This window comes from Mus caroli, unplaced genomic scaffold (assembly GCF_978045245.1).
Source record: "Mus caroli unplaced genomic scaffold, Mus_caroli_1 scaffold_12, whole genome shotgun sequence".
Classification (NCBI taxonomy): domain Eukaryota; kingdom Metazoa; phylum Chordata; class Mammalia; order Rodentia; family Muridae; genus Mus; species Mus caroli.
In genome coordinates, this window is record NW_028227267.1 from 23,117,013 (window position 1) to 23,132,075 (window position 15,063).

General features: G+C 40.9%; 1 protein-coding gene and 1 pseudogene across 13 annotated transcripts in view; one reads left to right on the forward strand and one right to left on the reverse strand.

Annotated features, from left to right (window-relative positions):
* Nucleotides 1–15,063, reverse strand: part of Cacna1d (calcium voltage-gated channel subunit alpha1 D) — a 322,551-nt gene that overhangs the window by 146,567 nt on the left and 160,921 nt on the right. For all 13 annotated transcript variants that reach the window (XM_085828488.1, XM_085828485.1, XM_021182194.2 and 10 more), the window contains exon 4: nucleotides 11,021–11,160. In XM_085828488.1, the coding sequence (XP_085684614.1) occupies nucleotides 11,021–11,160 (140 nt within the window). The remainder of the gene's footprint in view (nucleotides 1–11,020; nucleotides 11,161–15,063) is intronic.
* Nucleotides 702–1,672, forward strand: LOC110309498 (mitochondrial import inner membrane translocase subunit Tim23 pseudogene; annotated as a pseudogene).

Sequence of the window (15,063 nt, forward strand, 5' to 3'; positions counted from 1 at the left end):
AAACAACCACTGTCAAGACAGATGGGTCTGCTGTCTCTAGGACCCCGTGCAGCTTCCTTCCCTGAATGTGGCTGCTACTGATGGGCTGGCTATTCATCTACATACGTATTTTCCTATTCTAGAGACTATATAAAGAAACCACACCATATTGGTTTTTTGCTTGTCATATTTTTTGAGATTCATTCAAGTTGTTACATTTATTAGTTTCTTTTATTGTTAAATAAAATATTAAATTAAGCATGCCATGATGGTTTTATCAATTTACCTGCTCTGTGGTATTAAGCTATTTTCATTTTTCCTCTATTTTGAATAAAATCTTTCTATAGAAATATGTTTTCATTTTCTTGGATAAGTACCAGAAAACTAATAATGCAATCACATGGCAAATGTTTTTAATACTGGAAGAAAAGGGGGGAAAGAATTTTTCTTTTCTTTCTTTTTTTTAATTTCTTTTTTTAATAAACAAATTCAATATTGACATTGTTTTAAGTCATCAAAATAATTTATAATAGTTAAATGCCTCTTAAATATACACGATGTCTTCTGAAGCTAAAAGTAATATGCACTCAACCAGTCTTAAAAATCTATTTGGAACATTAAATATGATAGAAGTAAAAAAAAAAAAAATCTCTTAAGAAGTCCTCTATGGGCTGTTGCTTGTCGTTGCAGAGCACACATCCCCGGCCTGACATGGTGGTGGTGAGCCCATGGAGGGTGCAACCTCATGGAGGGTGGCGGAGGAAGTAGCAACAAACCCACCAGCGGGTTAGCTAGCTTCTTCGGAGCAGGAGGAGCAGGTTACTCCAACGCTGATTTGGCCGGCATCCCGCTGACTGGTATGAACCCCCTGTCTCCTTATTTAAATGTGATTCCACGCTATCTTGTTCAGGATACTGATGAATTTATTTTGTCAACTGGAGCTAATAAAACCCGAGGCAGATTTGAACTAGCTTTCTTTACCATTGGAGGATGTTGCATGACAGGAGCCGCATTCTGGGCAATGAACGGTCTTTGTTTAGGATTGAAGGAAACCCAGAGCATGGCCTGGTCCAAACCAAGAAATGTACAGATTTTGAATATGGTGACTAGGCAAGGGGCACTTTGGGCTAATACTCTAGGCTCCCTGGCTTTGCTCTATAGTGCTTTTGGTGTTATCATTGAGAAAACACGGGGTGCAGAAGATGACCTCAACACAGTAGCAGCTGGAACCATGACCGGGATGTTGTATAAATGTACAGGTGGTCTTCGAGGAATAGCACGTGGTGGCCTGGCAGGACTGACACTCACCAGTCTCTATGCACTGTATAACAACTGGGAGCACATGAAAGGTTCCCTGCTCCAACAGTCACTCTGAAGATTTTTGGCACCTCAGGAATGGGGACACTTCATAGTCATCTAGATCAATTAATAAGCCAGTCTGGAGTTGCTTTCTGTCTTGTACCTACAGTTACTTTGAACAGTTGGAGACTCTGATTTGCTGTGACAAAGGTCATGGGTGGGTAGCCTGGACTGCACTGCTTGCCCTCAGTGAGTGGAAGCCAACCCCTTGGTGGCTCACTGAGTATGTGTTCTCTTCTCCTTTGGAGATGATCTTGCACCCCAAACTGGAAAACCACTTACTCTCCAAATTCAGGCCATACTTTTTATTACCATGTTAATTCTTTTAAAAAGTCTAAAACTTAAATGTTGCCCTGTTTTCCAAATAAAGGGTGAAAATAGAACCAAAGTCATAATTCCAACATAAAAAAAAAAAAAAAGAAGTCCTCTATGAAAGGAAATTGTGACAGGTTCCTGATTAGACAGAAACTATTCCATCTCCAAGGGAGAATACACAGTGTAACTGTGGCTTCATAGAATGAATTGGGTAGTGTTCCTTCTGTTTCTATTTTGTGAAATAGTTTGAAGAGTATTGGTATTCGGTCTTCTTTGAAGGTCTGATAGAATTCTGCACTAAACCCATCTGGTCCTGGGCTTTTTTTTTTTTTTTTTTTTCCTTTTAATGACTTCTTCTATTTCTTTAGGGGTTATGGGACTGTTTAGATGGTTTATATGATCCTGATTTAACTTTGGTGTTTGGTATCTGTCTAGAAAGTTGTCCATTTCATCCTGATTTTCTAGTTTTATTGAGTCTAGGCCTTTGTAGTAAGATCTGATAATTTTTTTAATTTCCTCAGTTTCTGTTGTTGTATCTCCCTTTCATTTCTGATTTTGTTAATTTAGATGCTATCTCTGTGACCTCTGGTTAGTCTGGGTAAAGGCTTATCTATCTTGATTACTTTCTCAAAGAACCAGCTCCTGGTTTTGCTGATTCATTGTATAGTTCTTTTTGTTTCTACTTGGTTGATTTCAGCCCTGAGTTTGATTATTTCCTACCTTCTACTCCTCTTGGGTATATTTGCTTCTTTTTGTTCTAGAGCTTTCAGGTGTGCTGATAAGCTGCTAGTGTATGCTCTCTCCAATTTCTTTTTGGAGGCACTCAGAGCTATGAGTTTCCCTCTTAGCACTGCTTTCATTGTGTCCCACAAGTTTAGGTATGTTGTGCCTTCATTTTCATTGAATTCTAAAAAGTCTTTAATTTCTTTATTTCTTCCTTGACCAAGTTATCATTGAGTAGGGTGTTGTTCAGCTTCCATGTATGTGGGCTTTTTGTTGTTTTTGTTCCTATTGAGCCTTAGTCCGTGGTGAACTGATAGGATGCATGGGATTATTTCATTCTTCTTGTATCTGTTGAGGCATATTTTGTGGCCAATTATATGGTCAGTTTTGGAGAAGGTACCATGAGGTGCTGAGAAGAAGGTATATTCTTTTGTTTTAAGGATGAAATGTTCTATAGATATATGATAAATCCATTTGGTCCATAATTTCTGTTATTTTCAATGTGTCTGTTTACTTTGTGTTTCCATGATCTGTCCATTGATGAGAATGGGGTGTTGAATTTTCCCACTTTTATCATGTGAGGTTCAATGTGTGCTTTGAGTAAAGTTTCTTTTATGAATATGGGTTCCCTTACATTTGGAGCATAGATGTTCAGAATTGAGAGTTCTTCTTGGTAGATTTTTTTTCCTTTGATGAGTATGAAGTGTCCTTCTTTATCCTTTTTGATAACTTTTGTTTGAAAGTTGATTTTATTCGCTATTAGAATGGCTACTCCAGCTTGTTTCTTGGGACCATTTGCTTGAAAATTTGTTTTCCAGCCCTTTACTCTGAGGTAGTGTCTGTCTTTGACACTGTCTCTCCTGTATGCAGCAAAATACTGGATCCTGTTTACATATCCAGTCTGTTAGTCTATGTCTTTTTATTGGGGAATTGAGTCCACTGATGTTAAGAAATATCAAGGAATAGTGATTGTTGCTTCCTGTTATTTTTTATGTTATTTTTATATTTGTGTGTCTATTTTCTTTTGGGTTTGTTGAAAGATTACTTTCTTGCTTTTTCTAGGCTGTAGTTTCACTTCTTGTGTTGGCATTTTCCATCTATTATCCTTTGTAGGGCTAGATTTGTGGAAAGATATTGTGTAAATTTGGTTTTGTCATGGAATGTCTTGGTTTCTCCATCTATAGTAATTGAGAGTTTTTCTGGGTATAGTAGCCTAGGCTGGCATTTGTGGTCTCTTATGGTCTGTATAACATCTCCCCAGGATCTTCTTGCTTTCATAGTCTCTGGTGAGAAGTCTAGTATAATTCTGATAGGTCTGCCTCTGTTACTTGACCTTTTCCCCTTACTGCTTTTAATATTCTTTCTTTTGTTTTGTGCCTTTGGTGTTTTGACTATTATATGACAGAAGGAATTTCTTTTCTGGTTCAATCTATTTGGATTTCTGTAGGCTTCTTGTATGTTTATGGGCATCTCTTTCTTTAGGTTAGGGAATTTTTCTTCTATAATTTTGTTGAAGATATTTACTGGCCCTTTAAGTTGGGAATCTTCACTCTCTTCTATACCTATTATCCTTAGGTTTGGTCTTCTCATTATGTCCTGGATTTCCTGGATGTTTTGGGTTAAGAGCTTTTGCATTTTGTATTTTCTTTGTGCCAATGTTTTCTATGGTATCTTCTGCACCTGAGATTCTCTCTTCTAATTCTTGTATTCTGTTGGAGATGCTTGTATCTATGACTCCTGATCTCTTTTCTAGGTTTTCTATTTCCAGGGTTGTCTCCCTTTATGATTTCTTTATTGTTTCTAGTTCCATTTTTAGATCCTGGATGGTTTTGTTCAATTCTTTCACCTGTTTGGTTGTGTTTTCCTGTAATTCTTTAAGGGATTTTTGTGTTTCCTCTTTAAGGGCTTCTAGCTGTATTTCTTTAAGGGAGTTATTTATGTCCTTCTTACAGTCCTCTATCATCATCATGAGATGTGGTTTTAAATCAGAGTCTTGCTTTTCTGGTGTGTTGGGGTATCCAGGGCTTTCAGTGATAGAAGAACTGGTTTCTGATGATTCAAAGTAGCCTTGGTTTTTGTTGCTTATGTTCTTGCCCTTGCCTCTCGCCATCTGGTTATCTGTGGTGTTAGCTGGTCTTGCTGTCTCTGACTGTGCCTTGTCCCTCCTGCAAGCCTGTGAGTCAGTACTCCTGGGAGATCAGTTGTCTTAGGGAGGAATTTGGGTATGGAGAGCTGTGGCACAGGGTCAGCTCTGGAGTGCAGAGAGAAATCAGAAGGATCCTGTCCCTGGCTGTTCCTTGGCTCCTGTGTTCTGATGGCTCTGGGTGGGTCCCTCTTGTGCTAGGAATTTGAGCAGAAGTGGTGGTCTTACCTGTGCTCACAGTTGTTTTGGCACTCCTGGGAGACCAGCTCTCTCCTGGTGGTATTTGGGTATGGAGTCACAGGATCAGCTCTTGGCACATACAGAAACTGGAAGTATCCTGCCCCTAGCAGTTCCTTGGTGCATGTGTCCTGAGGGCTCCTGGTGGGTCCCTCTGAACAGAAGCAGTGGTCTTATGTGTGTTCAGGTTTGTCAGCACTCCTGGGAGATCTGTTCTCTCCCTGCTATGGTATTTGGGTATAGAATGCTGTGGACCAGGAACAGCTCCTGGTGCAGACAGAAACTGGAAGAATTCTCAAGAATCTTTCTAAGGGGTGTTATCACTTCCAGTTTTAGAAAAGGTTTATGAGAGTTTCAATTTCCCCATGTGTTGGCTCCCATTTGGTATCTCTGGTCTCTTTACAACCAGCAGTCCTGGTAGGCACAGTGCTGTTACTGTGGTTTTAATTACCATTTCTTTAATTACTAACAATGTTGAGGGTCTTGTTGGACAGCCATTTTTTTTAAATGAAGATCCACTCAGTTATTTTGCCCATCCCTTAGTATATTCTATTCTTGAATAGTTTTGTCTGTATGCATGCCAAATATATATTTTAGACCAAGAACTAACTGACTTCCTTCTTTTCTCTTTGCCCTATGGGAAATGATTTTTTTTCATTTTTTTTCACACTAATTTTTGAAGAAAAGATTTAAGTTTTGATAGAGTTTAATCTTTTCATGGTCTCTTTGATAGGCGCTGTTTTCTGCCTCTTTGTTCTTTGAGATAGAATCACACATGTCCCAAGCTGGCCTCGAACTCACTACATCTTGACTGAACATCTTCTGAGCCTCCTCCACTTGTATGGGAATTTTAAGGAGTTCACTGACAGCACCTATGCCTTAGAAAGCTTTGCCTGCCTACAGGCTTTATACAGTATCTGCCCCATGAAATGTTATAGTTTTGAATTGTAAATAAGTCTATGGTCTGTATGAAGGCAACATACAGTCTGAGGTAAGGCTAGTCTTTCACAATGACAAATGGTTGTTTCCATGCTGTTTACTGGAAAGTTTCCTCGTGCCATTGAATCATCATGGCATCTTTTTCTAAAATCAATTGGTGGCATGCACATGGGTCTATTTCTAGATGGCTCTATTTGATTCCATTGATCTTTATGTCAACTCCTAACATCAATATTAACTCCAATAACACTAGAGCATGCCATAAGATCAGGCTCCAGCTTTGTTCTTAAAGATTTCTTTGGCCAACTTAGAGTCTCTCTAATTTTCATACAGATGCTAGAAAAGTCTTGTGAATTTTTCAAAACCCTGACAATATTTAGATTAGGATTCAATCTATACCTTGATTTGGGAAGAAGTAGAAACCTAAGGTCATTAATTCTTCCAACACATGAGCATGGTGTCATACTCTCTCTTCAGCTCTTCTTTGATTGCTCCCGTGAAGACTTCGCCATTTCAGCAAACTATCCATACCTAAATATTTCATAGCTTTGGTGACATTGTAAATAGTAACATTTAAATGTTTTGTTTTCTAACTGCCCGTGGCTAATATATAGACATGTCTATGCTTTTAAAGAGAATTTTAATCCAGGAACATTGTCAGGTTCATTCAGAAAACTTGATTCTGTATGAATTTAGTCTTAAATTCACTATGATTTATTTTGTGGCCCAGAATATTAACTCTCTTGATGAACACTTCATATGCATGCGAAAAGAATGTGTATGCTGCTCTTATAGATAGGGAATCCTTTGGAAAGGTCAGGGTGACTGCTGGAATTTTCAGGTCCCCCATGGACAGGTCCTAGCCATACTCCAGCACTGAGAACTGGGGTACACAGCTATAAAGATGCCCTTCCACTCTTCCTTCAGTTCTGAGAGTGTTTCATTCAAGCACTTTGAAGTTCTGTTATCAGACATTTGAACAACGAGGATTCTTATATCTTCTTGGAATATACCCTTTATCATTATGAAATCTTTCACTTTGCATGCCGGGTAGCTCCTTTTTTATAACATCTACTCTGTTGGTTATTGCTATGGCCCCTCTAGCTGCCTTTTCTGTGCTTTGATTCACAAATTACTTGTTTTTGCATTAGAGAAGGTTAAAGAGACACTGGAAAGCTGCGGGGGGGGGGGGGGGGTTACATCTGATAATCTGATAAACTCATGGATTAATTAGGGCTCTGCTGAGTTAAACATTCTATCTTGCTATTTGTTTTCTGTTTACTTTGTTTTTTCTTTACTTTTTCCTGAATTGATTTTTGTTCTTGTTGTGTCTCTCTCCTTTATTGTCTTGATATCAACAACTAAAGTTTCTTGTTCCTAGTTGCTCAGTAGGAAAGTGTCAACAGAAGTCTTCTGTGAAGGGAGAGAGTAAGTATTTTAGGATTTGCAGACTGCTGGATCTCTGGGCTAACAAAGAAACTTTGTCATTAAATGTCAAGTAGATCAAACAGCTACACATACAAGTATAGCTGGGTTTCAATAAAACTTTATTTGCCAAAATAGGTGTCAAAATACTTTGCTAGTGTGGGGAAATGGGCTTCCTCTAGAGACATCGCTAGGCTCAGGAGTGGAGGGTGGGTAGTTTGCAAGTCTGGGTGCCAGGGTTTATAATCTGCACTTTTAATTGTGCATGACCTACCTTCATACAGCATCTTATCATTCTAGGTTCTGTATGTACATTGCACCACAGCCTTACAATGCTCTCTCTGTCCTCTGCACTACTGTAAGGTATTTTACTGCTACCAAAGGTAGAAATGTCACAATGTTATTTTATTGTTTTTTGTTTTTTTGTTTTTAGATAATTACCTTAAAAGAGATTTTAAAATGAGAATAAATATCTTTAAATCCATCCAGTCTGGAATACCTCATTTCTTTTGGGTGGCTCTTCATTTCTACCTGGTGTCATTTTTATTTCAACCTGAAAAGCTGTCTTTAAGCATTTTTGGAGGTGCAAGAAGTCTGTCAGTCATAAAGTCTCCATTTTGGTTTGTCTATAACAGTTTCCATTTTGACTTGGGTTTGGAAGGAATTTCACTGGTTGAGAACTCTAAGCCGACATTTCCCCAGGACTCTGAGGGTGTGTCTATTGTCTTCTGGCTTGTACAGCTCTTGAAAGGCCTGACATGACTTTTTTTTTTTTTTAAAGCACTTTTGACTGTGGTTGTGATAGGCCTTTCTCTGTGGTTTCTGATCAAGCTTTGCCAGGCATCGTGAACTTCTGAGTTCATTTTCCATCCTATTTGGAACATTTAGAACCATTTCCTCAGGGGCTTTCTTTTTCTCTCTCCTCCTTTCAAAAAACGATTTACTGGTATATTTGGGGTGTGTATGTATGTACACACTTGTATGTGTTTTATGTGCACCATGTGTGTGTAGGTATCCACAGACACCAGAAGAGCATGAATCCACTGGATCTTGGAATTATAGATGGTTGTGAGCTACCACATGGGTTCTGGGAACCAAACCCAGGTTCTCTGCAAGAGCAGATAGTGCTCTTAACTGCTGAGCCAGCTCTCCAGTCTTTCTTTCCTAATATTCCAAATGCACACTTTAGAACATTTGGCAATTCACAAGTCCATGAGGTGGTATTCATTTCCTTAATTATTTTTGCTACTGCTACATCTTCATGTCCCCTGATGTGTTCCTCTTTAGCACTGCCTGATGTACTAGTGAGCAAATCTAAGGAATGTTTTCATTTCAGACACACCTTCCAGTCCTTCAAGTCTCATGTGTCCCTTTTTCATTGTTCCATCTTTCTCCACTATAGTCTTATGTTCCCTTATGTCCACAAACAAATTCGTAATTGCTGTTTTTAGATGCCTGTGAAGTTCCTTGCCATTGTCTCTGTAACTTCTGGGTCTATTTCTAGTCATAGAATTTCCTCCTTTTAGGGGTCACACTCCCTCTTATATCTAGTATTACCTCAGTGCAGGTGAGGTACTTAGAATGATCATCTAAGTATTTAGATTTTATTTTTCCTTTGAAAAGTTTAGGGGTTTTGTGGTTTTTGTTTGTTTGTTCGTTTTTACATGTAATTAAGTTACTTGTTTATCAGTTCTCTCTCCTTCAGGCTCCTTCTCAAACACTGTTTTCAAAGAGTCTTTATTCTACAGCAGGGATAGCACAGTTTTTCCATAAAGGGCTAAGACAGTGGACTTTTCCATTCAATGATGACAACAAATGAGTGCAGCTATGTTACAATAAAACTTTATTTATAAAAATCAGTGGCAGGCCAGATGAACTAGGATTTGGTCCCCTGCTCATGGTTTCCCAAGCCATAGTCTAGATCTAGGCCGAATCTACTAAAAAAGGCCCTTTAGTTTATTAACAGTCCACAATGTTCAATACAGTGATTTACTCTGGGTATTTGGATCACAAGCACCGCTTAGTCTTAGGAAACTGGTTATTATTTATCTCATAGTTCCTGCACCCTGTATTTCTCTTTTCCCTAACACTTCTGTGCTTGGCCTCGTGGACCAGAGCTCAGTTTCAGCTGAGACTCCTGTGGACCTCAAGGCCCAGGTACAGGGCTCTCCCCTCTCCAGTTCTCAACTAGTTCTCTCCCTTCCCATTCATGTTACTCAGGTCTCCTGGAGTTTTATCTCTTAAACTTGGTAAGACTGCCATATTGGCTCTGTTCCCTCTTCCTGTGCTGTTCTGGTTGGGCAAAATGTTCCAGCAGAGAAAAAGCTAAGGTGACATGGGGACATGGGGACATAAGAAGTGAAGCTATGTATCGCCATTCTCTATTCTAATAAAAATCCAGTGGCAGGAAAGGCACAGACTCTCCCAGAACAAAGACATCCAAGGCTCCAGTTTGCCAGTCCGTGACAGGTGTTCCAAACAAGAGGAGGCATTTGCCTTAACGCCTATCTGCCACCTATTCATTTTGGATACATTATTTCTGCAATACACACATAGGTGCCAATGTACAATGGGAGGTTTTATAAAAGCTAACTTTCTTCCTGGTAAGTAGAACCATCCAGTGGGCCACCACTTTGGGCCTTATTTTCATTCCCTGGGGTAAAAGGACACCCCCCCCAACCTTAAGCTGCTCTCCAAACAGACAGAAAAAGTCATCTCCAATGAAAACCCAGAGGAATCAGGATACAGATAATCCAGAAGATAACCAAGCTGCTCGCCTGCAAACGGCAACTGAATAAAGCCACAAAGAGGATGGCAGAGAGATGGTTTTAAAAGCTCTCTCAAAACTGGAGAGAGGACTCAGCAGTGAAGAGCACTTGCTACTCTTACAGAGGACTCGGGTTTGATTCCCTGTCCCCTCACAGTGACTCAAAATCACGGTATTCCAGTTTGAGGGATCTGACACCCTCTGCTGGATCCCATGGAGGCTAGACATGCATGAAATACCCAGACATCTGTGCAGGTGAAATAATCACATACATAAAGTAAAAACAAACACATCTTTTAAGAGCTCTCTTGATGGAAACAAGAGAGTATTTCTAATTTTAGGGGTAACTTACAGCACAGCCCAGGTAAGGAGTCCCAAAACAAGGGAGACCTTGTCTCCCTTGGTGGACGTTTGCTCCAAAGACTGATTTGTGTTTCCTCTGCTGGCCACAACTCAGGGTGTGGAAGGAATGGGGCAACACAGACCTCTATTTTTCATGGTAACATACTTCTTTAACTAAGTCTACCAGCATCTTCCTCTCACAAGAGGGTATTAAAAGAACACCTGCTTCTCTGCATCTTCCAGTTTATTTTATTTTATGCCAGATATGTGACATTATTCAGACGCTTGTTTTGTTATTTAAAATGGGAAAGTGGCATGCCAAGGTTTCTCCCACAACTCCGCATAAAAACAGAATAGCTCTGCTCAAGGGATGTTAACCAGCAGCGCACCACACAGCAAGGAAGGCTCTATCATATGATGCACATGGTTTTAACTAGCAGGGTGCTAGCTTTTAGGAGCTGCATTCACCTGACTCCACCCACCAGCCAGGCAGGTCTATTTGTGGAGACTTGAGGCCCTGTGAGGTGAATCATCTCTCATTAGCAGCCGAGACTTCCTCTAACAGCCTGTCACTGACTTCCCCAAGCACACCAATCATGAGAGCTCTTCACCCAGGCCTCTGCCCAGGGATTGACAGCAGCCCTGTCAGCATTAAAAGAACCCCTGCTAGATCCTGATGCCATCACGGGCATAAGAATAACCACCTCCCCCAAGAAGGCTTGTGTTCCCTTTACCATCCAGCCCTCACCTCCATTCCCCAGATAAACGTTTTCCCCAATCCAAGGACTTACCCTACTATTACTATAACAAAATCCAGTAAATTCCATCCATTCCTAACGTAAGCATTAGGATGCAGCAACAGTCCATACGCTATAATCTTCAGAAATGTCTCCACTGTAAAAATAATCAGGAAGGCATATTCTACTTTTTCCTGTAAAGAGAAATGAACACACCAAGGGTGGAGAAAGAAAGAATCAATGATCAGAATCAACAGCTCAAAGACAGAAGCACCCCCCACCACACACACACACACACACAGACAATGTTATCATGAGAACTAGAATCACTACCCTGCATGTGGACCAGGAAAACATTTCAACTTTGATGCTGAATTTCTCATAAGCAGCTAAGTGTTAAGTACTGTCATTCCAGGCTGCATTACTGCATCTTGCCACCTGCCCTGATGCATGAGCAGTGAGCCTGCCTGGGACATCATGGGCATGTTTTCTATTTGCACACATTTGCACAACACAGCATGTTTTCTCCAAGATTGCCAGATCAGGCCCAGAAAAGCACCAGGATGAAACAAGCATTCTGACAGTGGTTTCTGCACAGAACACACTGTCTGGGAGAACAGATGCATAATGGACTTCACCCTTATTTTTTTCTTGGGTTTTCCTCTGACATCTTATTCTGATCTGACTGCCCTCAGCACAGGGAAAAGGGCAGGGATCTCAGATGCCTAATACTGGCATGTCTCCTCTTCATGGCTGTCACCAATAATGGGCTCCTTCCTAACCAGCCTCCTGGAGATACAGCTCCGCCTTTATCTCAGTTACCATGTCTGCTCCCATCTGATTGCCACATACATCTGCAGCATTGCCTGATGGCTAGAACCTCTCCAACTCCAACCCACATTACCCCCCAAGCAATTGAGGATGCCTCAGTCAACAAGTCTAAACACATAGGCTCTTTCTATAAATTTTATAGAAACTCAATGGACAGGGCCATGAGTAACCGACCAGCATTCTCTGGCTTTAATCTACTTAAACAAAACAAAACAAAACAAAATCTCAAGAATGAGAACTTTTCTCTGTGGGCTCTAGAGTCCTCAGCTACTCTCATCCTTAGGGTAGACTCATGGACTTCACTTAACTAACATGGCTACTACAGAAGGCTATAGTAAATATGGCTCAGGAAACAGTGAGCTCTTCCTCCAGATGCCAGGTACCCCAGAAGGAACCAGTATTTAAAAACTTCCCAACTCCAGTGCCATCCTTGCAAAGTTTGGCCTGGAAGGGTTCACAGGAGTTTTAAACACATACAGAGAGAAACTCTAAAATCCAGAGTTAGCATAAGAGCGCTTCCCTACTTGTGCTGAAGCCAAGGGTCTCAGCCACAGCTCCTGGGCCCTTTCTTTTCCCCATGGTCACACAAAAGAAGGCAGACACTGTGTGACCACTATTGTAGATGTGGATTTACAGATGGAAATGTTCGCTGTTTAAAGGAAATGCTTCTGGATAGGAACTTCTTATTTTGGAAATCCTCTTTTAAAATATTCATTGCAGGATGACTCCAACAGGCCTGCCTTCCTAAAAATGTAACATGTCTACGCACACATTGGCTTGCAGTAGCTACAGCCTCTTCTGCATTTCAATGGAAGTGTTGTCTTCACTACAACTAGGATGCAGGCCTCTGCGGCTAGACAGTTGGCTCCTGTCTCTGGCTGCCCCAGGACAGAGCTTTCTCATGGCTTGTCGCCAGCATCTTCCCTCTGGGCCACCAGGGTAATAACCAACTGCAGCCTGTGCATCCAAGACAGCACCCACCTTTTTTAGTCCTCCCTGGTTATAGAAAAGCCAGATCAGTTTTGCCGACCTTAACCCTAGAACATTCTTGGCCCTTAACATTCAGAGTGTGTGTGTGTGTGCGCATATTTATCCATGTGTATGTACATGTGTGTATATGTGTGTGTATGTGTGGTGTGTATGTGTGTGCATGTGCATCTGTGTGTGTGTATGTGTGTGCATACTCATCCATGTGTATGTGCATGTGTGTATATGTGTGTGTATGTGTGTGCATGTGCATCCGTGTGTGTGTGTGCATGTTCATCCATGTTTATGTGTATGTGTGTATATGTGTGTGTGTATGCATGTGCATCTGTGTGTGTGTATGTTCATCCATGTTTATATGTATGTGTGTATATGTATGTGTATGCGTGTGCATGTGCATCTGTGTGTGTGTGTAGATATACATATGGAGGCCATGGGGAGGCATCAGTTCTCTCATTCCACTGTATTTGATAAGGAGATTGAATTTAGGTCTTGGTCTTGGCAACAAGCATTCCTACCTGCTAAGACACCTAGCCAGCCCTGGCTCCTGTAATTTCTAAACCTGCCATCCAGTGCTCTGTGAATCCTTGGAACAGCATCACAACCGTCTAAGAAGTTCTTTTGAGTTAACCAGAATCAGGATGCTTATGATGTTAAAGCACTAACTCATACCCAGTCCCCACCTATTCATGCCTCCTGGTCCTTCGAACAGATTCAGTTCTCTGCTGGCTCATCCTGTGTACCCCTCCCTCTACCATCTGGTCATCCTTCCCACCCCTGCCCCCATTCCCCTCACACAGTCAGATCCTCTGGGCTAAGCTGCCTTGAAGGTGCTCCCAAGGCAGCCTATGCACCATGACCTGACAGGTCAGATGCAGACCTACAGAGCTGCTGCTGTGTTTGTTATCCTCCTCCTGCTGCTGCTGTATCTTTGAGTGGATGTCCTCATAGGAACATGAGGACACACCACCCAGCACCCAATTCACAATATGATTAATACAGTGAGGGTCAGGGTTTGACGATTCACTGGGAGGTATGTAGAGATCCAAAAAGGAGCGAAAACTCTAAAAAACTCAAAGGACGAGGAGGAGGAGGAGGAAGAAGAGGAGGAGGAGGAATTATTATTCTGTGACTTTAAACCAGAGGCCCATATTTCTGAAATATCCACCTGCTTTACTCAGAGCTGTCCCTACCACCAAATGTACATCATCAATATGTTTTCAAGACTCCTAATTCTAAGAGAACAAGATAATCTAAAAACAGCACACTGTCTTGAAAATTCCTCTTCCCTTTCATCCTCTCAGCTTTATTTACTAGGCCAGACAGGAAAAAAGCTTTGGCTGCCATGCCATCAATATTCATAGCAGTTCCATCCCTACGTCAAGACAGCATCATACTTCAGAGTAGAAAAACAAGATAAAGAACAGAGAGTACACCTACCAAACACGCTCTGCCTTTTATTTATACGTAACTGTGCCACAATAATATGAGGGACATTAGTGTATCTGAATGGTTGAAGGGTCTGGGTATATTTTTATAATCCTCCCTTCCTCTCCTCACCCTCCTTTTAAAAAATGTTGGTTACTCTTTCCAAAATCTTTAATGAATTACTTGATGGAATGAGTTATAAAAAAGAGAAGCTTGCTATAAAAATGGTTGTTACAGAAATTCTGTCACATGCCAAATGAACAAGCACAACCTGGTAGACCAGTTGTCCTATAAACTAGGGACATCCACTCCCAATTCTGACATTGCCAAAGACTCCTGAGAGACAAGAGTACCTCTACATTAAAAAAATTAAGGGTTATTATTATTTTGGTCAAATAAAAAATGAGGAAGTGTGACAATTATCCCCCTTCAAATGGATTGTTTATATGAAGAAAAAAAAATGAATTTGAAAAGGAAGGTAAGAAGGAAGCCAGAAAACACCGAAAAGAGTTTGAAGGTACAGAAGCCAAATGACTTGCAGCACAGAAGCATAGAAGTTTGTAGCAGAGACAGAAGAGAAAACCAAGACTGTGCCACAGCAAAGGAAAGACAGGAGAAGTTGGGGAAGGGGTAGGTGAGAAGATTCTAGATTCGAAATGAGCTAATCCTTCTTCACAAAGCCAGATCAAAGGCTGTATCACAAATGTGACCCACCCTGTGAAACAGGAAGACTCCATGATTCCAACCCTCTCTGTCTGCCCCCAGCAGTGCTTTCTTTTCTCTGGCAGAGATCCTTATTGAGCAATGCCAGTCAAACCGCCCTTTAGAAGGGCATCACCTGAAACCACTTTATA